This window comes from Heliconius melpomene, chromosome 8, assembly GCF_056956725.1.
Source record: "Heliconius melpomene rosina isolate 202511_hmr_F chromosome 8, ASM5695672v1, whole genome shotgun sequence".
NCBI lineage: Eukaryota > Metazoa > Arthropoda > Insecta > Lepidoptera > Nymphalidae > Heliconius > Heliconius melpomene.
This window is the reverse complement of record NC_140396.1, coordinates 8,167,733-8,194,671: the sequence shown is the minus strand read 5'-3', so window position 1 is coordinate 8,194,671 and position 26,939 is coordinate 8,167,733. Positions and strand designations below refer to the sequence as shown.

Genomic DNA, 26,939 nt, shown 5'->3' with positions numbered 1-26,939 from the left:
CCCGCACATAGCAGGATAGGTAGGGGAACCTGGGAAAATAGTGTTGAGACTCTCCGTTCCCAGTAAGACACTTCCATTTCCCATCTATATACAGCGAATATAGCGTGAATCTTAAAAAACGAACATAAAAAATCATACTTATTTTCATATATATTTATTGCAAGCAATGCAATATCCAATAGTTAAGAACCTCTTGAGGAAAATTTATCATGAACGATAATGTATTGCCTTTCATTTCATTTCAAATTTAAAATACATGCAATGTCTCCAGAATTTGGCAAAAAATGTGGAACGGAGTGTTTTAACACTGAGTTCCCTCTGCCTGTCCTGCCATGTGCGGTATATAGCGTAAAAGTGAAAAAAAATCGTATTTTAAGTTAATTTTAAGTTTTTGGCATAAATTTTTCAATAAATTGGAAATTGTGTTCATCAAAATATTTAAAAAATATTATTCTTTACCCATATGCAGATTAATTTAATACTTTTTTGAGAAGGTTACTTCATTTTCCAAAAACAATACGTAAGGGAGAACCTCTATAATGATCAGAGGGTTAATTTGGCAACTTTAGATGAGTTTTATAATACACCTTTCTTTAATTGAGCTAAATATGAACAAATAAACAGCAACCGTCACGCGACGGTCGTGGGTTCGATCCCCACTCGAGGAAGTGAAATATTTATTTACGATACGTTTATACTTCCATTTCTTCGCTCTGGTGTCAAGGCAAAGCGCAGCGTTGAGTTCTGCCACTCAACACGCAATGCCTCCAGAATTCGGCAGAAAGTGGGGAACGGAGTGTCTTAACACTAGGTTCCCTCTGCCTACCCTGCTGTGTGGAATACAGCGTGAAGCTGATTTATTTATTTATGAACAAACAAACAATTTTACTGAACAGATTCCTAAATAATATTTCCATTGCCATTACGATTACAGTACAATTCGGCCGACAAGATCCTCGATAAGATTCTCTTATAAAAATGATAAATAACCATATATATCGCCATTTCGCCGTGAAACCTATAAGTGCTGTGTTAATAATATGATCTTAAGATGTTAAAAATTATACTAACACTAAGTCTAGGTCTAGCTATAAGTAGTGCTCAGTTACTCCAGAATGGACAGTGTGATCCTAATATACAGCTCCAATCGGATTTCAGGGTAACAGACGTAAGTGTTTTTCGTTTGGGTATACATATAACTAGCGGCCCGCCCGCGGCTTCGCCTGCGTGAACTACATTGTTATTAATTTCTGCCTCCATGAGTACCTACGTCCTATAAGAAATGCCCATGCAAAATTTTACACTCTTAGCACTTGTAGTACCGAAGTTTCATACAAACTATTAACCCCAAAAACAACCCCTTAGCAGTGGAATATTGCAAATTCCTATAAATAACTGCTATGCAAAATTTGAGATTCCTAGCTCATGTAGTTTCTGAGATTTCGTGATGAGTGAGTGACCTTACTATTTTATAGATATACTTTATACGCACGAGGGTGTTATATTCACATGAGGTATTCAGAATTCCCCTAATGATACTCCAAAGTCTGCTAATTTGGAAGGTATTCCATGTTTGGGGGTAGAACTCGTAGCCCATTTCATTTCATTTCATTTCATTTCACTAAATAGAAATTAAAACGCATCAGCCACAGTTGCATAATCAATTATTTATTTTTTAGTAAACTCTTCACATATTATTCTTTCAAAAATTTAATCGATATTTATTTTTGTCTCAAGCTAGGAAGGGGGAATATGGGAATAAAGTTTAAACTACATTCATATTAATACACTTCAACTTTCCACTTTTCTCTGAACTCTGGAGGCATTGCGTGTTGAGTGGCGAAACTCAACGTTACCAGAGCGAAGACATGAGTAGACTTCCCACTCGAAGTAATCAACCATTTAAATATTTCATTTGTTCGAGTGAGAATCGACCCCTCAACCTTACGCTTTTACAGTTACACACTTGTGATCCTACGACACTGCTCTCAACTATTATCGAAAGTGCCTTTATTTTTATATTCCCTTTATCATAATGCCCTTCTTCCATCCATTAAGCACTTTTTCTGGGTCGTCATCTGCCCTTCTGTTTAATATACTATAATGCTAAACATTGTTCTATTAGTAATGAGAAATAAATAATAAATAATAGTCAACGTCGGTTTATATGTAAAAACCGACCAAGTGTGAATCAAGGAAGGTTCCATACCATTATCTTACGAGCAAAAAATCACATTTATTGTATGGGAGATCCTTAAAATATATGTTTTAGTCTATGTTTTTAGTATCCTTGTTTACGGTGGCAACAGAAATATACCATCTGTGTACCTTTCACGGTTAATGAGATACAGCCAGCTTAGTAATAAGATCCCGTTTTACCCTTTAGATATGAAAAAAGAAAAAAGAGTAGAGGTTAAAGAGTCAAAGTAGAGTCACGTGCAACTATAAACGCGACGGTTGTGAATTCCTAAAAAAAAAGTGTAGCAAAAAATAAAACAATAGTTAACTACCATTCCACATCTAAGGCGTTTAAATTTCGAGTATAATAATTAAAAAAATATAGAATAGAATAGAATAGAATATACTTTATTGCACACATACAAAGAATATATAGAAAGAACAACATAAATAAAAATAAATAAATATATTATAAAGTAAAATTAGAGTACACATATAATGGTTTTAAGGAAAAAATTAAAGCGGTAGAACACAAAGAATTTAAAAGCAATTAAATATTTTTATCTGATTAAATAAAATTTCCTACAAGTACGACGTTTACAGATTTGGAATCATAGTTTATCAATTGTTATCAAATATGCCAAACCGAATAACGTAAAAAAAAATAAAGAAATATTCTCTACAAGTTCTTGATTTCTTTCTTGCTGGGACCTATATTGTGTAGTTGCAACTGCGACGGTTGTGGGTTCGATCTCCACTCGAGAAATGAAATCTACATTTATATTTTCACTTCTTCGCTCTGGTGTCGAGGCAAAAGAGCGGCGTTGAGTTCCACCAATCAACACGCAATGGCTCCAGAATGCGGCGGGAAGTGGGGAACGGAGTGTCTTAACCTTGGGTTCCCTCTGTGTACCCTGCTGTGTACGGGATACAGCGTGAAGCTGACTATGACATAAACTTCAACGAAATTTTTGTATAAATTTCGAGAAATGTCGAATTTCACCTTTCTTTGACGAATAAAACAAAGAGGAAGAGGTAAACAAATCAATGTCATAGCAAAATGAATTAGTAAAATGTAGATAAATATAATTTCGATTATCTGTATAACAGATTTCTAAAGTACAATACCATCAATTGTCAATTTACAATGGCAGATATTTGTACAGCGATTGTCGTTATTTTTACATACAAGTTTTTTTTGCGTTTTTTCTTATTCTGTATTTTATTTTTCTTATATAAGCTAAAAATGGAGAACGAAATTTTTACCACAAACTAACGTCTAACACTTCGAATAAGCATCAAAAATATTATTTTTCTAAGGTCTTTCCTAGATCATCCAAGATCTTTCCATGAATAATATTCTGACACATGAAGCCATCGTAGTGCAACGCTTGCACCCAGAACTCTCGCTGTTACAGCAGCAAATAAATGTAATAGCGATGGTTATGGGTTCTATTTCTATTTTCTGTTTTGCGACATTGAGTTCCTGGGCTCACAAGAACAGAGTGCCTTAACAATAGGTTCCCTCTGCTTACTCTGTTTTATTAAAAAACAAAGTATGACACATATTTTTTTCTACGTTAAACAAAGATTTGGATGATAAAAAAAATATGTCAATATTGTCCGATAAGGTAATTACCGCTGTAATCAATGTTTCAATATCAAATTGATAATTTTCATGTCCTCTTTGTTAGAACATGATGCCGCTTTTTATTTTTTTACATTAAAATACTATACATACTTATATATACCTACTAGCGGCCTGCCCGCGGCTTCGCCTATGTAAACTACGTTGTTATTACTTTCTATCTCCATGAGTACCTACGTCCTATAAGTGACGTCCATGCAAAATTTGAGACTTCTAGCATTTGTAGTAACGAAGTTTCATACAAACTTTCAACCCCAAAAACAACCCCTTAGAAGTCGAATATTGCAAATTCCCGTCTTAGCGAGCACCTACGTCCTATAGATAACTCCTATGCAAAATTTGAGATTTCTAGCACATATAGTTTTTTAGATTTCGTGATGAGTGAGTGACCTTTCGATTTTATATATATAGAAGATGATGATTGCTATTGCAGTACTAAATGGCTACAAGTTCAAATTCAGCTAGAAAAATATTCATTATACATTAGAGCGTCGATAAGGCTAAACAGAAAATTACATAGTTAATTCCTTTCCAGTTTCTTGGAAGATGGTTCGTCGTAAGAAGAAGTGGATCGAGCATCTCGACAACAGACTGTTCCCATATCGACCTCTCCCAATCAAATGATACTGTATCAAATGGTACCATAACAGTTTATAACAGAGGTGTTAATAACAACTTCCTGGAAGAAACGACAGCAGTTGCAAATTTGGAGAATGGAACTGCTAAATTTAATTTTAATATATCTGGGTCTAATGAAAGTAAGTATTTAAATAAAAGGAAGTAAATATTGAATACAACTTTGTTTATAGCATTGCTTGTATATTATACATAAGTAAGCATATTTGTAGTTACTCAAAAAAAAATAGAGAACTAAAAATAGAGTAAGAAGAGAAATATAGATTATATATTTGTCGTAAAAGACAGTTCTCTGACTTCACATCATTCAAATTTAAGAGCGGTATGCTACTTACATTTACTCTTTTAGAAAAAATATATTAAACTTGATTCAATCATATATAAATGTATCGTTTTCGTTGCAAATTATGCTTAAAGAGATCTGAGATCGATCTTAAGATGTCATTTTCATACTTAAATCATATATCTATGTATGAATGAAAACGGTATCTCAAGATTGATCTCATCGATTTTAGAGCATTTTTCTCCTGAAAAAAAAATTTACCCTGGTCGTTTCCTCAGGTCTCAACTTTTGGATAATCACAACAGATTACGAGAACCTGGCACTTGCATACTCCTGTGATAATTTCAATGCTACGCATAGAAACCGTAAGTTACCAGTTATTTATCGCATTATAATAGTATCATGATAATAAAAGAAGTATATAATAACCGATGACAAGATACAGTTATTTAAAAATTATGTTTGATTTCCATGAAAAGATAAATGTAATTACAATAATGGAAAAATAATCAGAACTATGTTGGTTGGTTGGTGTCACACCCTATTCCTATTAACAAGGATATCTTTATCAATAGATTAGTAAAATTCTTAGAATGAAAACCTAAAACAAAACAGTACAAAGAATATAAAATATAAAATATAAAATACATAATAGTATTTTTTTTTATTACTTAAAAATTAATAACTCTACCCGATACTATTTGCAAATAATTATTATTTATTCTTTTAACATTTTAAATATTTACTCCAAATCTAAAGCTAAAATATAAAATTTAGGCATCCTAAACGATTTTTTTTAAATGTCCCAAGTTGTTTATAAAGAAATACATGTGAAATTGAAATTAAAAATACTTTTGTTCTTACAGTTCTCTTATGGCAGCTGGGAAGAACCACCTCATACCCCACTAGCATGATGGAGGCCCTCTTAAACAATACTCTAGTTTCCTTATTTGGTCTGACGTCAAATGATCTTGTATCAGTCGATCATTCAGCACAGGCTTGTGAAGTTCTGCCAGACATACCAGCAGGACAACCAGTAGTACTGCCTGGCCAGTGTAACGTTAATATAACTGTTGTACAAAATTTCAATGTATCTGCGGTAAGTTGATATTTTTTAGCTGTGTTAAAACAGTCGGTGTCCTTTAAGAAATTCCGTTCCTCATTTTCCTCCGTATTCTGAAGGCATTGAATGTTGAGTGGTAGAACTCAACGCCACGCTTTGCCTCGTTACCAGATCGAGATAATCAACATATTTCCCCAATTGGTAATCGAACCTACAAACCTGTCGCATTGACAGCCACACTGCTGGACTTACACTTTTTAACAAAGACTTAATTTTCAGTTCATGGGAGTATGGCATCAAATAGCCACTTACTATTCCACAAACGGCCAAGGTACATGTAATCGTGCGGAATACACACTCTTGGGTAACGTCGTCCAAGTTCTGAACAGCCAAATTGTGAACCTCACCCTGGATGCTGTTGCTGGAAACGCAACAGTTGTTAGCAACGATGGATCTGCTAGACTGTCAGTTGTTTTGGAAGTAGCTCCTGGGGGTAAGTGTTCAGTCTGTTCGATAAATATTTTTTATTAGTTTCACTCTGGCAAGCTATGGTTAAGGTATCTTTCCTATTGCAATACTTCCATTTCCCACTTCTTCTGAAAGCATTTTCATTTGCTTGCTTTAGTAACAAGGAGAAGCTCGGTATTGATTTCCTCGAATCATCAAGAAAAAGAATCAGGTTAACGTTTTTATCTCACATATTCACACAGCAGGCATTCACACACCTAAAACATGCATACACGCCATTACATAAGATTTAATATTAACGTCAACGACATTATCATAAGCTACTCAAACAGTGATAAACCAATCCTTTACTTTGGTTATTTTACGTGAATTTAAAAATAATATTAAAAAATGAAACAAAACTAAATAATTTTAACATATTTTTTTATGGTAGGATAGGCAGAGAGAACCTGGAACCCTAGTGATAAAATACTCCGTTCCCATTGAAACACCATTGATCCCCACTTTACGCCGAATTCTGAATCCATTGCGTGTTGAATGGAGGAGGCTTATTTTTAGTGAGAATTGAACCCGCAACCTACCAACCTACCAGCCGTTGCGTCACTAAGACCTAGATGTACTGTATTGCATAATAATTAATTAAAATTGAACAATTTGGTTCGTTTATCATGTGACAACCTGTTATGATACAAGGTTTATCACGCTTGGCAACACAACAAAATTCTGTATACAAATATTAGAACTATACGAAAGCTATTCGATGACAGTTTTTTTTTATTTTTATAACATTTTTATTTACAATTTAAATTTAAATACTATAGTATAATTATATTATTATATAAAAATAGTTATATAGAATAAAATAGCTATATAGAAAAAAAATCATATTGTAGGGCACTCAAAAAATAGAATTATTCATCGTAAAATCTAAGTATTATTTTTATTATTTTTAATAAATAAGAAATAATGTAAATTTTAATTTAGAATTGTTTGTTACCTCAGCCCATACCACTGGATGGACCGATTTTGATCATTCCTTTTTGTTTTGAAAGCTAATACTTCTCGTAACGCCCCATTTTAAGGTCCAATTTTAATTGATCCAGCTCTAACAACGCTTTCAATAAAAAATAATTAAATCTTATATTTGCATAGTTTATTGTTTGAAGTCGGCTTTTTGTTAAAAATTATCGTTTATATCCAAATACCGAATAACAAATGCATGACGACAGAATACGTAACGCTATTTCATATAGATTAATGTTGCATAATAATTATTACTACAATAAAAACGTTAAAATAGTCGATCATAATCATAAAGATATATACATATATAATGATATCGTAAATAAAATAATTGATAGTATAAAGTTAAATCATAAGGTTAATTATACACGTAACCGTACTGTAATAATTTGATAATTTCAAGGTAAAAGGCATGGATATGGTAATCAATAGATTTTTTTATCATCACGCTGTACCCAGGATATAGCAGGGAAGGAGAGGGAATCTAAGACCCTAGTGTTAGAACACTTCATTCCCATTAACACACTTCCGTTCCCCACGTGCCTCGACACCAGAGAGAGGGAATGAAAGCCGATATATTATACCGATCTCTACCGATATATTATACCCACGTGCATACAAAGACAAGAGTTCTTACTCACTTATTTCTCTTTCGTTATCTTCTCCATCTTCGTCATTCGTATATATTACTCTATATTAAAGATTTTTTTTTTCCAGTTTTGGTGGAAAGTCCACTGTTGATCCTGGCCACAGACTACACGAGCTATGCGGTCGCTTATGTCTGTTCGGACTTACCAAATAATCAAAAAAGAGGTAATTATAAAAATAATATAATTAAAAGTCTTACAATTAGTTCTTCGTTTGCTGGTTTAAGACTGATATGATGGAGAAAGGCAGAATAATAAAATGAAACATAATTCGTCTCCGGGATCTAAATTTGCCAATGGAATATTAGAAACTCAAAATCGAAACTGATAAAAATAGCATTTTACTGAGGTTTGAAGATACAAAGACAGTTATTTATTTATTTCAGTTAACACCTGGATAGCTAGCCGCTCTCGCCAACTCTCCCCTGCAGCACAACAAGCGGTTAATGTAGTAATAAACTCTCATGTGGATTTAAACAATCGTTTCTTCATTCAGGCGAACCAAACCAATGAAGGTTGCTTCTTCTATCCAAATGTGGTTCCTAACCAACCTGTAATATTTAGAGGACAGTGCGAGGAAAACATTAATGTCGTGCAAAATTTCAATGTTACTGCGGTAAGTTTTCGATTTTTATTTATTTTTCCAGCTTTACGCTGGTTCCAGTATATAGCAGGGTAGGCAGAAGGAACCTGGGAACCTAGTGTTAAGACACTCCGTTCTCATTAAGAAAACCACTTCTATTCCCCACTTACCGCGGAATTCGTGAGACATTGTGTCGACGAGCGGAACTCAACGTCGCACTTTACGTTTTACTAAAACGAATACAACTATAATATTAAATATGTCATTCCCTCGACGAGAAATTGAACCCACTACCTAAACACACCGTATTATTTACAGTCGCATTTTTTCATCTATTTTTATCTTTACGTATATCTCAAAGGGCAGCGTTTAGTTCCTAATTATAAAGTCCAAATTCCAAAAATATAAAGGTTAGATAAGTTCCTAATAATATATGACTTTCGGCTTCCATAAAACCCAATACTACTACTTTTTAAAAATATATATATATTTAAAATGTTAATTGAATTCATTTATATAAAATATGCTAATTATTAAATGTCATGCAAGTCGTATAAGACTAAGAGAAAAAGAAATTGCTAATTTAATTTACATTTAAGTATAATTTAGTCTGCTTTGTATTTGACCGTGCAACCTTTAGATAAGGTTTGTACATTATATAGAGGACGGTCGTGGCACAGGAGCTGACAGATTGTTGGTTCGATTCCCAGTCGAAGAAATAAAAAAATTAATATTTTCATTTCTTCGCTCTGTTGAAGCAAAGTGCGGTGTTGAGTCCCGGCACTCAACACGCAGTGCCTCCAGAATTCAGCGGCAAGTAAGAAACAGAGTAACTTGACAATAGGCTCTCTCTGCCTAACCTGTTACATGCGGGATATAGCGTGAAGCTGAGAATATGCAATTTACTGTTTCCAAATTTATTAGCTGCAATCGTTATATCCTATCCTATCCTATATCTTATAAAACAAAGTCGCTTTTCGTGTCTGTCTGTTGTTTCTAACTCTTCTTCTTCTAAACCACCCAACGGATTTTGACGCGGTTTTCACCATTAGGTCGAGTATTTTTCGTAGAAGGTTTATATATAGTTTATTATTTGTACATTGTTATGTAAATTAACATAAATACGACAAATGTGTATAAAGTCCTACCCGTTGAGACACTTTCGCGCATGCGCTGCTTTAATGGTAAGTACTATATGAAAATAATGTACTGAAGTATTATGCATCTTAATAAGATCTACAAAAAAGTCCGCGACAGCATATTCGTATCTTTTAAGAATAACGTGTAGTGATCATATTTCTGTCTAAAAATAATAATTTCAATATATTTTTTATTGTGAGCGATATTTTTCCATAATGGTATTAATCCTTATCCTTTAAAATACTTTATGAAATTTCTACGTTAAACGAAGATAAAATTTGCTTTTTAAACTATTTCGAAATTGCGAATAGTTTTACAGAAAAACGCATTTAATTGTAGACACATCCCGCCGTTGACACATCAGCTGTATGTTACTCAAGTTTCACTTATCCCTTACTCTCAGCATATAAATAAGTATATTAGTTACGTTGGTCATTTAATGACTGACTGATGAAGATCAAAACTGTCTTTTACTGTTTTTCATTTTAATAAGTACTTTAGAAGTTGTTACAATATCAAAAAATCCTTGCTGCGAAACGGCTCGCCACTCGCCATGCGTCCGCCGCGTTCGCCTGCCTTACACGCATCGGTAGTTCAGTGGTAGAATGCTCGCCTGCCGGGCGGCCCGGTTTCGATTACTGGCCGATGCATTCTATTTAATTTCCTCACAGGCAGCCACGTAGTGCTTGCTTTTCATCAGGGACAGAATACCCTCTTCAGCATTAACCACAAGCTCGAAAAAAAAAACCCGCCTGCCTCTATAGCAACGAAGATTTAGATGCGTTTGCACGTATTGGATAATTGGAATGTATTATTTCAGCGCAATATATTTGGTTTCATATTTTTTGTAGTAGTTATTAGTAGGTAGGTTTTTGTTTATAATTTCTTCCGTTTAAAAATAGTTATTTAACTATCTAAAAATAGTCATTTAAATATATTTTAATAAGTACTTGAAAAGATTAGTAACACAGATTTAAAATTACGGTACCTACTAAAAAATCCTTGCTGTGTAAAACAATTGGGAAATCCTTATTAAAACTACGAAAATGCGGGTTGCATTAGGGTTTAATAAATTTTCACATTATCTTAAGTGCTTTGCAAACATACATCATATGAATAATCCAGTAGTAAAACCGGGCGAAGCCGCAAGAGGGTCGCTAGTTTAATTATAAAATTGAAAAATTTTGCACTCTAGGTACTTACTCCCTATAATAATATAATCTGTCTGTCTGTAATTTAAGAAACGGCTTAGTCTTTTCCAAACATTAAAATGTTTCATTTATTTTATTTTATTTCGAAAATATTTCTTTTGGAAACGGGACGTTCAATTTACATTATGAAGTCCCAGCAAAAGAAAAAAATTACCAAAACATAAAATAACCTAATATTCTTGAAAAAAAACTAAAACTAACTAACTATAACAATTCTGTTCACCAGTACCTAGGACTATGGTACAACATAGAGTCCTATCCATCACTCTTACAACCAGGCACCTGCAATAACGCACAGTACACCCTCGGAGATGGAGTCGTGGACGTCTTCAATACACAGGTCATAGATCAAAGGTTGGATACCGTCAATGGGGTCGCCGTCGTCGCATCTACTGATGGCAGCGCCAAGCTGACTGTCAGTTTCCCTGTACCTGGTACAAATTGTAAGTAGTTTTAAATATTTTTGTGTAAAATGGTTTTTTTTTACTTTGAGGCCAGTCGTGGCGCAGAAATTGAGAGATATTCATTTCGTTGCTCTGGTCACAAGACGAACGCGGAGAATTCGGCAGAAAGTGGTAAACGGAACTATCTTTATGGGTTATTAATTCCTAATCCATTTTAAGAAATAAACTATCGTACATTTAAAAATAAAGAACATTTAAATGTATGATAGCATTCCAGTGTTGCCACTCTTGAAGAAAATTATAAATAGGTCGAAGATTTCTTAATATTTATCAATAAATAGAAAATGAACGTGATTTCAAAATATATATTTGTTTGTTGCTATATAAACTTAGTAGCGCCACTAATTTATATGTATATGTATATTTTTGCGCAGTTACTAAAGCAACGAAATGAAAATATTTCTTTTTACAATCAAGTGGTATTCGAACCCACGACCTGTTACAGAAGCATGCTTATGCTCCTACGGCACGACTGGCTTCAAAATTTATGTATAATATGTACATTTATATAGATATTTAGAGATATAAAATTATTGTTTTTTTAAATTTATTAATACAATAGATAGATAGAAAGTTGTTATTTGGTATGTTAACTACATGCATTAGGTTAAGGACTTTAGGGGAGTGCTAAAAGAGGAATTCGACAGGAAAAAGCAGAGTTATACGTGTTTCATCATAATTTCAACGTGAACTAAAATGAGGACAGTAACTATTATTTACATTTATATATTATTTTCACTTATATAGTTCATTGTCCTATTGCATATATAAAATAATTTAACGTTAGTTTTTTTACTCTGTTTCCATAATAAAAAAAACAATATTTAAAGATAAAACATAGTCAAAACAATAACAACGTCGTACGATTTTTTTTACAAAAAAATGTTTTGTCAACAAGATAATGATAGTATAGTATTTTTTTATTCTAATAACAATCATAATATCGAGTTTCCTAAAATATTATAAAAATAATATTCACTCCAGTTCCAAGTTCGAATCTCGGATGGAATGTACCAAAAATGGTTTATAGCAATGTCTTAAAGACCTATCACGTAGTAGGGTAGGCAGAGAAAACTAGGAAACCGAATGTTAAGATACTCTTTTCCCCATTAATACTTCTGTTGCTCACTTTCCGCCTGTAGGGTAGGCAGAGAAAAATAGGGAACCAAGAGTTAAGATACTCCTTTCCCCATTAATACTTCTGTTGCTCACTTTCCGCCAGTAGGGTAGACAGAGAAAAATAGGGAACCAAGAGTTAAGATACTCCTTTCCCCATTAATACTTCTGTTGCTCACTTTCCGCCATTTCCGAGTCTACTGGACAGATATATGAAAAACATTATGTACATATCTCTCTAAAATTTAAAGGGCCTAAGTTCAATTCTGCCCAAATATTGAGTAGAAATTAATGTGATATAAATTTAAATTTAAATTAACCAATTAATTAACATATTAAATTAACAATTTAATTTTAAATTAACCTATCACAGTGACAACATCTACCAACTACTGGGTCCTGGACACCGACTACGTCAACTACGCTCTGGTGTACAGTTGCAGCAATGTAACGGAAGATGAAAGATCAAGTAAGTATAGGAAGTGGGAAGTCAGTCAATAAATAATATTCATAATAAAAGGTTATATGCTTCATTTTTAGGGTTCCGTACTTTTTTTATCACTCTGTTGTCCGTCCGTCCGTCAAGTCCGACTGTCTGTCTGTCAAGACCCTTTATCTCAAAAACGCTTGGAGATATCGGGTTGAAATTCAAACCATATACTTGGATCTTACAAATTATCAAGATATATAAAATACTAGCGGACTGCCCGCGGCTTCGCCTGCGTGAACTACGTTATTATTAATTTCTGTCTCCATGAGTACCTACGTCCTATAAGTGAGGTCCATGTAAGATTTGAGACTCCTAGCATTTGTAGTAACGAAGTTTCATACAAAATTACAACTCCAAAAACAACCCCTTAGAAGTTGAATATTACAAATTCCCGTCTTAGCGAGCACCTGCGTCCTATAAGTAACTCCTATGCAAAATTTGAGATTCCTAGCATTTGTAGTTTATGAGATTTCGTGATGAGTGAGTGACCTTTCGATTTTATATATATAGATAGATATAAAAGGACTTGTCCTCACTGACTGAGGTAAGACGCACGCACAGCCGTAACCGCTGTGCGTAGAAACGTGGAATTTGGACAGATGTTTACTTTTTTAATCTGGACATCCACTAAGAAGGGATTTTGAAAAATTTTAATCCTAAAGAGGTGAAATAGGGGTTGAAAGTTTGTATGGAAAAAAAATTAAATCGGCACCGATTCTTATAAAATTTGAAATTCAGACTCTTAAAAGTATTTAATTGAACCCATGTTTCATGATTTTTTAGAATTCTTCCCCTAAGGGTGCAAATAAAGGGTTAAAAGTTTGTATGGAAAAATTCTTAAATAACCATCGATTTTTATAAAATTTTAAATTTAGACTCTTCAAAATATTTAATTGAACATGTGTTTCATGGTTTTCCAGAATTCACCCTCTAAGGGTGCAAATAAGGGATTGAAAGTTTGTATGGAAAAATCTTTAAATCGCCACCGACTCTTAAACCACCGATTCTTTTAGACTCTTAAAAATATTTCATTGAACACATTTTTCGTGGTTTATTAGAATTCACCCCTAAATAAGTAGGGGAGAGCGGGGCTAAAAGTTACCGAGGTAAGTTGTTCCGATGGAAATAATTTCGCGGAGAAAAGTGATAGGAATATTTAGTAAACATATAGTGAAATGCAATGTGATAGCGCACCCATGGCCAGCATATTGAACAATCCAGTGGCATCCGAAACCAATGGAATAGCACACGGGTGTCGTTGGTGCACGATTGTAAATATTTTTGCATTTCATATTTTTGGTCTATCTCACAAATTTTAACGATTAGCCTCGAGTATGTTAGTGTTTTTTTAACATTATATTACCTACTATTTCGGAACACTATTTGTAAATTATTTATGTTTTCTATATCTTATTTATATTTAATTTTTTTTCAACACGTGTTTTTGGGGCTAGATGTTCCCTTTGTTTGGGGCATGTTGTGACCTATTGTTGTGACGAAAAACTTTCGCCAATTCATTTGTACCAATAATGGGATGTAAATATTGTAATTTTTCATACTAAAAAATATTGCAATTTAGTAACATGCGGACTTATGCTCGGAAATCAACTCGAGGTTATGTGTCATATGAGTTGATGCAAAAAGCAGCGGATGTAGTTTTCAAAGATTGCAGGAATAAGATAAAAACTGTTACCATAGAATTACATATACATATTAAGTGCGAAAACCTAAAGGTATAAATTTTTTGTTTATTATTTTGGTTTAACAAACTCTAAAATAGTTTTATTTTATGTAAAATTATCTTTTACTTTTTACTTCCGTTGTTTTTCGGCTCGGGTTTTTTTTCTTCAAAATTAATTCTTTCACGATTTTAAGTGATAAGTAACCTTAAAAGGATACTTCTTAAACGAGTGTTGGTTGTGGTGGTAGTGGTTGTTAACGAGTGGCATCTGTTGTGATATGTAAAATTAGGTATTATTTTTGTGGAAACTAACATTTTGGTATATTAACAAGAAAATACATAAAAAATATTCGGGCGAATTGGGAACCTCTCTTTTTTGAAGTCGGTTGAAAATGAAAACTTCTTTTTTTAAGGTTGGTTGAAAAGAAATGCAACGATGGGGAATCTTACTTCTGACAATAATTTTAACAAAGTTTTCCCTTATTCTACTATTATCTAACTATTCCAGTATAAGTAATATTTACCAAAATAAAAACAAATTTTCTCAATTTTGACCGGATTTTATAATCAGAACCTAACCAAACTTTCATCAAACTATCCTTGAAGTGTATTCTTTCAAATAAGAAAAGAATCATTAGAATCGGTTGGCGTGATATTGAGTTATTCGTCATTTTGTCGCACACGTACCAATACAAATTTAATACTTATGTGATTTTCTCATAGATACCATTGTCAAAAATAGACCAAAAAAAAATTGGTTCCCACATGGGAAGCACTACCTTTCAAATAAAAAAAATCATCAAAATCGGTTCACCTAATCAAAAGTTATGAAGTAACATACATAAAAAAAAGAAACAGTCGAATTGATAATCTTTTTTTCTTACAGAAGTCGGTTAAAAAAGATTTGTTTTTGCGCCTAGTAATTATTATGATACTGTTGATTATTCCTTAAATAAACAGGCTTTGTTCGATACTTTATTGTTTTTTATTTTGCAAATAATAGCTTTAAAAATATGGTAACAATTTACCCCGGTCTGTTAACAACTTGCCCCAAGTCGGGGTAAGTTGTTACTTTCCGACTTCAGTCATAAAAAAAATCATAATAAAAAAGTCTTACAAAGAATACCCCAAATTACTGTTTTAATTGCAAGTCTAGATATGTAAGTTTAATTTGATTATATTGTATAAATACTAAAATCAAGTATTCGTAGCAATATTTGAGGTTAAAAAAAAATCGGAACTTTTGGCCCCGCTCTCCCCTAAGCGAAGCTGCGCGCGTCCGCTAGTATATATATATTACTGATGATTCCTTCAAAAACTTCAACCTTTGAACTTTAATATAATTTTGTACTTAACAATATGTTTCATCAAGATAAATTTTAAAAATCTAAAATGCCGCTTTTATTGATAACGTCAATTGTGATATGGTCGGGTTATTTTATTTATAACACTTGGATTGATAAAAGATAATAAAATGTTATAATGAATGTTTGACATAATACTACTGGTGAAATAAAAAATATAGTTTTAGATTCCCGTTTTAAGCCCGGTGACACGAGGCTGTGATTGTCAACGCGACGGTTGTGGGTTCTATTCCCATCCCAATTAAATATTTAATATTTTCTCTCTCTGGTAATGAGATAAAACAGTGTTGAGTCACTACACGCAATGCCTCCAGAATACGGTGGATCTTAATGGGGACGGTCCTAACTCTAGGTTCCCAAGTTCCCTCTGCCAGTTAGTCTCTTGGATTAAAAATGAAATTATATAATGATAAAGTAAAATAAATTTAAAGTAGACATTTAAAAAATATAAATGAAAGTCACTAACATTTATTTTTCCAATTACAGTAAGAAGCTGGAAACTTAGCAGGAGTAAATCTTTACAAAATACCAGTATAGCGTCCATCAATAGAATAATTGAAACTATACCAGTATTGGACCAACGCTACTATGAAGTGAATGACCAAAGCCGCGAAGGCTGTTTCTATTATCCTGAACCACAAGCAGGAGTTCCGGTTCGATTCCCGGGACAGTGTGAAGATGTGCCTGTGACTAGCAACTTTAATTTGACACAAGTGAGTAATAACAATATTCTTTACATAGGAAAAACCTTAAGTTAAGACACTCTATCCATCAAAACATGATACTTTTAATAAGCATTAAGTATTGAGATGATGGACGGACCGGACAGCTCGGTGGACCGACGACCTGAAGAAGGTTGCTGGCTTCGACTGGATGCGGAAGGTGGAAGATCGGGAGCTTTGGCGCACTCTGGGAGAGGCCTATGTCCAGCAGTGGACCCGAATAGGCTCATTTAATTCATTGATTGAGATGATGATGAACTCGAGGAATTGAAAAATTTAATATTCTAATTTATTCGCTCTGGTAAGTAGGTAAAGCACTCAACACTCAATGCCTCAAGAATTTGTTTGGTTATAGGTTCCCTCTGCTTACCCTGCTATGTGCAGTATATAGCGCGAAGCTGAGAAAGAAACATACGTTTTCGTATGGCTTAAAATCACTACAAGCCATACGATCCATATGGCTAAGTGTGGTCATAACATTTTTATTCGTTTTCCAAAAATATCAGCATTTTTTTATATAAAATAAAACATGTATAAAATTAACATTAGTGTGTGGTGTAGGGTAATCAACATTTCAAAATAAAATGTAAATTTTAAAAAATGTTTTAATAATAGGACATTTTTCAAGGACCTTTCTTATTGGTCAATTTCAGAAGTGAATATAAAATAGCGTTTTTAAATAAATTTTCATATCAACAGGATATTAAAAAGTGATTTACTTTTAAAAACTACAAAATGACAATGAAAACACGCATTCCGAATACAGTCTAGAATTCGGGCGGATTTCTTTCCCTATCTTTGTTATATATGGCTTAAAACCCGGTTTCCACCGCGAAAGAAGAATGAGTGAGCAACTCTTTCTACTCACCTGGCTAAAGAGGACAGACTTCACTGGGCCCGCGTCGCTTGCAATGAAGACAGGGCTGAAGACGACAATCCTAGCAATTAATATTATAATTAATTAAAACTATTATTTTTAAAACTTAGATTTCAATTTTCAGTTCCAAGGCAGATGGTACGAAGTCCAGGCTTACCCTAAAGAACAACAGCCAGGACAATGCGTGTCTCACGTCTTCTCCCTCAACGTCAATACATTCAATCTGACCACGAACGGTGTTGATGACCAGTTCGCTGTCGTATCAAATAGCATTGTATCGCTAGCCACAACTGATGGTACAGCAAAAATGACAATATCAATTACAGCTAATGGTGGAAGTAAGTTCAAATTTAGTTCTTTATTATATACTTCTTTCTTTATTTATCGTCAGCAATTATTAATAATTCTTTATTATAGGTATATAATCTATTTTGCCGTACTTAGAATTTAGACTTTAAATATAAATATTTCAATTAGAAATATATTATACTAGCGGACCCGGACGCGGCTACGCCTGCTTGAAATATAAGAATATAATTTCTATAGAAATATAATTTCAATCTAGATGAAATGCTAAAAGTGACTATTATATTTATTTTCATAAGGATGAATATCAAAATGACGCGGTAACGAACGCGGTCGCGTAGCGACGACGGTTGTTATTAACATGGCAGAATAAATTGCATGTCAAATTAGAAAGTATTTTAATTTATTAGTATATACGTGTAATGTAATATTATATAGCCTATAGCACTTCTGAAGAATGCAGCTTTCATACAAAACAAAAACAAAGTAAATCGATCCAGTAGATCCAGAGATCTTAGCGTTCAAACAAACAAACTAACAAACAAACAAACAAACAAACAAACTCTTCCGCTTTATTATATTAGTATAGATTAAAAACTAAATATAAGATATGATCATAATATTGTCAAATTGAGTAAAAGAGTAAATCATTTTACTTTTATGCACCTTTTTACCGTCGTAGCAGCACACTGCTGCTACGACGGCACTCACGCGACGGTTGTGGGTTCGATCCCCGCTCGAGGAAGTGAAATATTTATTTACGTTTATATTTCCATTTCTTCGCTCTGGTGTCGAAGCAAAGCGCGGCGTTGAGTTCTGCCACTCAACACGCAATGTCTCCAGAAATCGGCAGAAAGTGGGGAACAGAGTGTCTTAACACTAGGTTCCCTCTGCCTACCCTGCTGTGTGCGGGATACAGCGTGAAGTTAAAGAAAAATACTTTTATAACAAGCTGTTTTTTTCTCAGTTATACAAATACCTTATTGGATATTGAACACTGACTATGGAAACTATGCGCTGGCGTACAGTTGTGTTAATGAGAATGCTGATTTCAGAATGGGTAAGTCAAAATATTTTAGAAGGTTTCTTGAGATTATTGGTTAAAATCTTAAACAATTATCTAAAAATAGTAGAATATATCAAAGAATAACTTAGATGAATTCTAATCTGTCATCTGCTTAACGTCAAGCAGGTTTTCAAGGTGTAACTGAAAATCAGCGTTTCATTAGATCTTAGCCTCAAGCATCAGTTGTTGATTCAAACCTTTTTAGGATTCCTTACTTCAAAAGGTAAAAGCGGAACCTTTATAGGAACACTTATTCCGTTACTTACTCCGTCTGTCAAGAACTTTTATCTTGCGTTCACGTGGAGATTTTAAGCTGAAATTATTATCAAATATAACTTCCTTATATACTAGTCGTATGAAGTTAAAAAAAACTATAATTTCTACTCTCTATCAACAGTATACAGCTGGAAGTTAAGCAGAACTCCCCAGCTTTCACCTGCATCACTGACCGCTATAAACAACACTGTCCAAGGAATTACTGTCCTGGACGAAAGATACTATGAAACTGTAGGTCAGTCTGACGCCGCCTGTTTCACTCTACCTGTGATCGAACCAGGGAACCCGATTATATTAGATGGCCAATGTGATCCTAACATACCTGTTATTCAAAACTTTAATATTACCAATGTAAGTATTCATCTTTTTTTTTTTAATTAAAAAAATATATAAGAATTTACGATGCACAACCAAACCAAGCTCAAAATATATGCGACTAGTTGAAGCCTATGACTCCGTTTGCGTGAACTACATAACTTAAGATCTCGGGAAAATATTCCTGTTCCTGTAGTAATTCCTCTCTCTCCCAAGGACCTCCCCATGCCTAATTACAGCGTTAGACGCCGCGTAGCTTCTCAACTGATATGATATTCAATTTCTTCCAGTATTCTGGCCGATGGCGTATAATTGAAAGTTACGCGGACAGTCAACTGAGTGGTACTTGCAACGATGTCTCATACTCTCAAAGTAATGGCTCAATATTGGTATATAATTCACACGTGAACAACCAAGATCTCCTCACCACTGCTGGAACTGCTTCGTTGGCGTCTAGTGATGGCAGTGGGAGATTGCTAGTTTCGGTTCCTGCAGGTGATTTTTGAGTATTTTTAAGTCTTTTTTTTCGTAGTCACTGTAGTTGTGATAGCTTAAATGTAATAATGTTAATGTTATCAAATCAGAAATACTTGTTTTATGTTGTCGTTAGGTAATTTGGTTTGAAAAATTATATTTTTGAGATTTTCTGCTTTACATTCGAAATATTTCTAATGTTCTTTTTTGTTTGATATCGAACATTAAGAATATGAATATATTCAAAATATAAATATATATATATATATATATATATATATATATATATATATATATATATATACAGGGTGTCCCAGGAGCCAACGATAAAACGAAACCAGGTGATAGACCAAGTCGTGACAGTTATGAGAAAAATATAAAAAAAATTCTTTGTCATGTATTTTTCATATTATATTGATTTTAAAAAATATCGCAAAAACCGACACCCTGTGATGGTTTTTCACGTCCCTGGACTACAAATATTACTCTTTCTTCATTTTTTTTTCTGTAATGTAATCATGAGTAACCCTTCTGTGAATTACAGTTTAAGATTTAAACATACCTACATCAGTTTTCAATAAAATGTGGTGTTTTTGCCAAACATTAAATTCAAAATATTTACTACACCCAACTTTAACCGACTGTACTATAAAAAAAATGTACTACACTGTTTTTGCAAGTAACTTTAAAAGTTGGCGCATTTAATCTGGATTCCGAAATGGTACGACACTTGCTGGATTACTTCTTTGTTGAAGAGAGAAAAATCGAAATACACGATAATCGGGATGACGTTCAGCTTTTTGGTATATTTTCCGATACATTCTAGCTGCAGCATTTGCGTTACATAACCATTCTCCATGAATGAAATGCATATTGGCAATGTGTCAAAGACCGAGTATATCGCCTGCGAGACCCCGGACTCGAGCACTGTCCTTATAAGTCCTGGGTCCCCATCCCCTAAGTTGGAAAAGTTCAGGTACCTTGGATCCGTCATGCACGAGTCTGAAGGCATCGATCACGATCTCTATAAGACGGATAAGAGTTTGGACGGTATCCTGCGATCACAGACCACACCAGTCACCTCCCTAAACTAAACACTTAGCCCAGGCAACGCTTATCCGACTTAGGGGCTGGCCCAGGACTTATAAGAACAGTGCTCGAGTCCGGGCTCTCGCAGGCCATATACTCGGTCTTTGACACGTTGCCAATATGCATTTCATTCATGGAGAATGGTTATGTAATGCAAATGCTGCAGCTAGAATGTATCGGAAAAGATACCAAAAAGCTGAACGTCATCCCGATTATCGTGTATTTCGATTTTTCTCTCTTCAACAAAGAAGTAATCCAGCAAGTGTCGTACCATTTCGGAATCCAGATTAAATGCGCCAACTTTTAAAGTTACTTGCAAAAACAGTGTAGTACATTTTTTTTATAGTACAGTCGGTTAAAGTTGGGTGTAGTAAATATTTTGAATTTAATGTTTGGCAAAAACACCACATTTTATTGAAAACTGATGCAGGTATGTTTAAATCTTAAACTGTAATTCACAGAAGGGTTACTCATGATTACATTACAGAAAAAAAAATGAAGAAAGAGTAATATTTGTGGTCCAGGGACGTGAAAAACCATCACAGGGTGTCGGTTTTTGCGATATTTTTTAAAATCAATATAATATGAAAAATACATGACAAAGAATTTTTTTTATATTTTTCTCATAACTGTCACGACTTGGTCTATCACCTGGTTTCATTTTATCGTTGGCTCCTGGGACACCCTGTATATATATATATATATATATATATATATATATATATATATATATAACATCATCGGTAAAATGTGAAAAATCATTTGGAAAATGTTCTTAAATTTCTTTTCTATTACAGCTGGTAATCCAATAGAATATTGGATCCTGGACACAGATTATGTTTCTTACTCGCTGGTCTACAACTGTGTTAATATAAGCAGTACTCAGAGAAGAAGTAAGATATGTTTTTTACTCATATTTATTATTATATACAACTATTTTAGTAAATCAATAATTTACTAATTAATATGAAGGAACTATATTTTGTGAATTATTTAATAAAAATAAATCAATTAAATAGAATTTTAATAAAATCTATCATTTCGATTTATATTATTCATTGAAACTAAAACGAATGAATTAATGTTTTTAGTTGTCAGCTGGAAATTAAGTAGATCAAGCAGCTTATCAATTGATGCGAACAACAGTATGAATCAAATTATAAGAACTGTTCAAGTCCTGAACAACAGATACTATCAGCCCTTAAATCAGTCGGATAATGGATGCTTCTATTATCCACCACCAGCGTCTAATACGCCAATCATATTCAGAGGGCAGTGTGACCCTAACATAAATGTTGTCCAAAATTTCAATGTAACTAGAGTAAGTAGTCTTACAACTTCTATTATTGGTTGAGGAAATTAAATATTTAATAATGTCATTTTCTCGCTCTGGTAACGAGACCAAGTGCGGCGTTCAATTCCGCTACGCAACACACACTGCCTCCAGAACGAAAATGTATCTATTAGTGGGGACGGATTGTCCTAACACTAAGTTCCCATTGCCTTTGCCGACCCTGCTATGTGCGGGATTTTTTTGAATATTTACTAATGTTGATTTGATTTTATTTTTTTAAAATATTTACTAACAAATCAAATCAGCTTCACGCTGTATCCTGCACACAGCTGGATAGTGTTTAGACACTCCGTTCCCCACTTTAATGTTTACTAACATTGTTTTATATTTTGCAGTATTTGGGTCAATGGTATGACATCTCTTCATATCCTACACGCTTCCAACTAGGCACTTGCGGCAACGCGTATTACTCCCTCAATGGGGGTGTCGTCGATGTCTTCAATACTGAAGTAATCAACCAGAGTTTGAGCACTATCAATGGAGTCGCCAGTGTGGCATCTACTGATAACAGTGCAAAACTCATTGTTAGCTTCCCTGTGGCTGGAACTAATTGTAAGTTTTTCTTTTAAATTTTAATGTAGGTAATAATCTAAGTTTAATAATTTTGTAATTTTATGCAAAATATTCTGAAACTAATTGTCGCCCACAGCTTTCTTTGCGTTTTAAGAAATAAAGTGCAAAATCGCATGTTTTCTCTGTCCTGTAGGAAATGCGAAAAATCCTCTACTAGGGTTCCACTACACACCTAAATGCCAAATTTCAACTTACTAAGTCCAGTAATTTCACTCAGTAACAGGAAGCTTTTACGCTGTGTCCTGCACATATGAGAGTAGACCCCAATTATTCACCGAATTCTTCAGAATTGCGTGTTGACATGCAGAACTCAACGCCGTGCTCGTTAGCAGAGCGAGAATTAATGTATTAAATATTATATTTCTTTGAATGGGAATCGAACTTACAACCGTCGCTTTGACACACCCTTGTGGACAACTGCCTCAAGAGTAAAAATATACTTAAAAATATATTATACTTAGAGGACAATCATATATGGAATTAATGTCTATTGAATGTAATGCAGGATAGCTGCCAACTAATGTAATAGATTGTACCATTGATTTTGAAAAGAGCAACTGTTGAGTTTCTTGCCGGCTCTTCTCAGCAGAATTGCCTTCCGAACCGGTGGTAGCTTTTTGTTCATATGTTCATTCGACGATTCAAAAGTGCTAATTATAAGTTTATTTGAATAAAGAATATTTTGAATTTGAATACATTTTTAAATAACACTTTCTAACGTAATATTCAAGCTTATTTTTTTTAACAAAACCGAGAGTACAATTTATGCAAACATTTGTAATTTCTTCAGTGACCACATCAACACCGTACTGGGTGCTATCAACGGACTACGAATCTTATGCACTCGTCTACAGTTGTGTCAATATTGACGCTGAGAGACGACAAGGTAAGAATTTTTTTATTTAATTTTTTAAATAATATAGAAACTATCTCAAAATTATATAAAGACTCCAATACTGAAAAGAAAAAAAAAACTTTATTTATGATTTTTTTGATGGTTTCGTTAAAATATGAAATATTCTTATGAAATATTATTCTTCTCACATATGACAAGATTCGAAAAAGAGATTATTATTATTACATTTTATTTATTGACGTACTCGTATAAATTAATTTAATTATTTCTTCAGTATCATCATGGAAGCTCAGTAGAACAAAGGTCCTATCAGCAAACGCAACAACAGCCATCAATGCCGTCGTCAACACAATTCCTGTGCTCGATGATAGATATTATAACCAGCAAAATCACACCGCTGAAGGATGTTTTTACTTCCCGGATCCCCAACCCGGAATGCTAGTCGTGTTCCCTGGACAATGTGATAATAGTATACAGGCGGTTCCCAACTTTAATATGTCTGCTGTGAGTATGCTTAAATAATTCATATCTAAATTGAAAGAAACTCATGATGTTTCTCATGATTATTCTTACAAATAGTTCCATAATAAATAAATCTATAATTTTCTTTTTATCACAGTTCACAGGAACATGGCACGAAATACAAGCTTACCCTAAGGATCAACAAAATGGCCAATGTATTAACCACCAGTATTTCTCAACTTCTACAAATAACATGGCTTTAGTGTCCTCGAATATCATCAATCAAATTTTGAGTCAAAGTAGCAGTAACGTAATCTTTGCATCACCTCAAGATTTAAGTGCAAAGCTGAATATTTCTTTTACTTCGGGAGGAACAAGTTAGTTTTTTAAAGAATAAATTTTACTTTTTAGGATACTTTGGCAGCAAATTTAATTTATAATACTCTTGTAATAATAATAGCTAATTTTAATATAATAATAAGCATATATTTATATATCTTTTGTTGCAGATATCACTATACCTTTTTGGATTCTTAGCACGGACTATAGCTCTTACGCTCTAGCATATAGCTGCGTCAATTTAAATGAAAGTTTCAGAGGAGGTATGAATAATTGATAAACTAAGATAAGTTTATTTATTGCTATATTATATATTTCTTATAATTAATATATAAATCTTTTTTCAGTGTACAGTTGGAAATTAAGCAGAAATAAACAATTAAATATATATGATAATTTAGCTATTAACAACGCAATAGAAAACGTTACCGTTTTAAACAACAGGTACTATGAAAATATAGATCAATCGAATGATGCATGCTTTTTCTTACCAGATGCTATACCGAACCAACCTGTAGTATTTGTAGGTCAATGCAATGAAAATATCAACGTCGTACAAAATTTTAACGCTTCAAGGGTAAGTAACAATATTGTTTTAGAAATAGTATAAAATTTTAACATAGTGGAACTTGAAGCTGTCTGTCTGTCTGTCGCCTCTTGGGTACCTTCAATGGTATACAAAAAGCGTAGGTTAGAATCTCGTTAAATCTTTTATCGTTTTCTAAAACATTACTGTTTCTTTTGTGTAGAACATTTTAAAAATAAATGATAACGTTACAATAAAATAGATAGATTGTTTCTAATATATCACAATCAAAAAGAAACAAAAAAATTTAAAAATAAATAATGCAATTCCCTATTTAATAACAAAAATCTTTGGTATTATAGTATTTAGGAAGATGGCGTTTGATTCAAAGTTATCCACAAGCAAGTCAACGCGGATCATGTAATCAGGCAACTTACTCTCTCAATGCCAACGGGACAGTAGACGTCTTCAACACTGAAGTCATCAACCAGACACTAAGCACCATCAATGGATTAGCTGTGATAGCTTCAAACAACAGTAGCGCTAAGCTATTAGTCACGTTCCCAGGAAGTAAATATCCCTTACTAATTTAAAAAAGAAAATAAATATCATTAAGTTATGTACAACGAATTAAACTGTAAATTCTATAATTTAATAACGTTGCTTTTATTTTTAGCAAATGAACCAGCCCCGTATTGGGTGCTAGACACAGACTACGATTCCTACGCGTTAGTCTACAGTTGCAGAAATCTGGCCAACAATCAACGTTTAGGTATATAATTTTGATTATATAATCTAATTTTACTTTCTAATATAATTTAAAAGTACCAATCTTAATATATGTTTCATTATTTAACTTCGTCGTCATAATCTTCCTTCAACGATTTTTCTTATTTTAGTAACCAGTTGGAAATTGAGTAGAACATCAGCACTGACTCCAAACGCAACACAGAATATCAACCAAATAGTAAGCAGCATTGATGTCCTCAACGATCGTTACTATTCAAGCATAGCTCAAACGGATCAAGCTTGCTTCTATTTCCCTACACCAAATCCCGCCGCTCCTGTCGTATTCCGAGGACAATGCGATCAAAATATTGCTGTCGTCTCCAACTTTAATGTGTCAGCTGTAAGTCACACACTAACATTATATATCTTTCTCTTGGAAAAGATAACGCTGTACCTTGCACACAGTAGGCTGTTGAGACATTCCCCACTTTCCACCGAATTCTGAAGGTAGTGCGTGGCGTAACTCAACGCCGTGCTTTACCTCGACACCAGGACGAAGAAATGAAAATATAAATTTAGATAAATATGTTATTTCCTCGAGTGGGGATCAAACCCACACTAGTCAACTTTGTGCCCCTGCGCCACGACTGGCCTCGATATTTTTATATGAATAATATTTATCTTTATTTGCAGTATTTGGGTCAATGGTATGACATCTCCTCATATCCCACTCGCTTCCAACAAGGCACATGCGGTAACGCCTACTACTCCCTCAACGGCGGCGTAGTTGACGTCTTTAACACTGAAGTGGTTAATCAAAGCTTGAGTACTATCAACGGAGTCGCACGCTTGGCAACTACTGATAACAGCGCCAAGCTGATTGTCAGTTTCCCTGTCGCTGGCACCAACCGTAAGTTCCTAAATATTTAGAATTCTAATACACTTCTTATAAATATTGGTATCCAATTAATATTTTTATT

At 33.7% G+C, this 26,939-nt stretch overlaps 1 protein-coding gene across 1 annotated transcript in view; it reads left to right on the top strand.

Annotated features, from left to right (window-relative positions):
• The first annotated feature begins 1,015 nt into the window (after positions 1–1,015).
• The window catches only part of LOC146536984 (uncharacterized), a 41,124-nt gene continuing 15,200 nt past the window's right edge, over positions 1,016–26,939 (top strand). The window contains exons 1-26 of the mRNA XM_085189145.1: positions 1,016–1,168; positions 4,362–4,584; positions 5,024–5,110; positions 5,612–5,844; positions 6,088–6,301; positions 8,017–8,112; positions 8,333–8,562; positions 11,107–11,323; positions 12,834–12,929; positions 16,482–16,708; positions 17,719–17,932; positions 18,868–18,960; positions 19,364–19,593; positions 19,848–20,052; positions 21,918–22,013; positions 22,212–22,441; positions 22,810–23,026; positions 23,838–23,933; positions 24,178–24,407; positions 24,523–24,742; positions 24,875–24,967; positions 25,052–25,281; positions 25,593–25,800; positions 25,907–26,002; positions 26,130–26,359; positions 26,653–26,869. Coding sequence (XP_085045271.1) covers positions 1,052–1,168; positions 4,362–4,584; positions 5,024–5,110; positions 5,612–5,844; positions 6,088–6,301; positions 8,017–8,112; positions 8,333–8,562; positions 11,107–11,323; positions 12,834–12,929; positions 16,482–16,708; positions 17,719–17,932; positions 18,868–18,960; positions 19,364–19,593; positions 19,848–20,052; positions 21,918–22,013; positions 22,212–22,441; positions 22,810–23,026; positions 23,838–23,933; positions 24,178–24,407; positions 24,523–24,742; positions 24,875–24,967; positions 25,052–25,281; positions 25,593–25,800; positions 25,907–26,002; positions 26,130–26,359; positions 26,653–26,869 — 4,645 coding nt within the window. The 5' untranslated portion in view covers positions 1,016–1,051. The remainder of the gene's footprint in view (positions 1,169–4,361; positions 4,585–5,023; positions 5,111–5,611; positions 5,845–6,087; positions 6,302–8,016; positions 8,113–8,332; positions 8,563–11,106; positions 11,324–12,833; positions 12,930–16,481; positions 16,709–17,718; positions 17,933–18,867; positions 18,961–19,363; positions 19,594–19,847; positions 20,053–21,917; positions 22,014–22,211; positions 22,442–22,809; positions 23,027–23,837; positions 23,934–24,177; positions 24,408–24,522; positions 24,743–24,874; positions 24,968–25,051; positions 25,282–25,592; positions 25,801–25,906; positions 26,003–26,129; positions 26,360–26,652; positions 26,870–26,939) is intronic.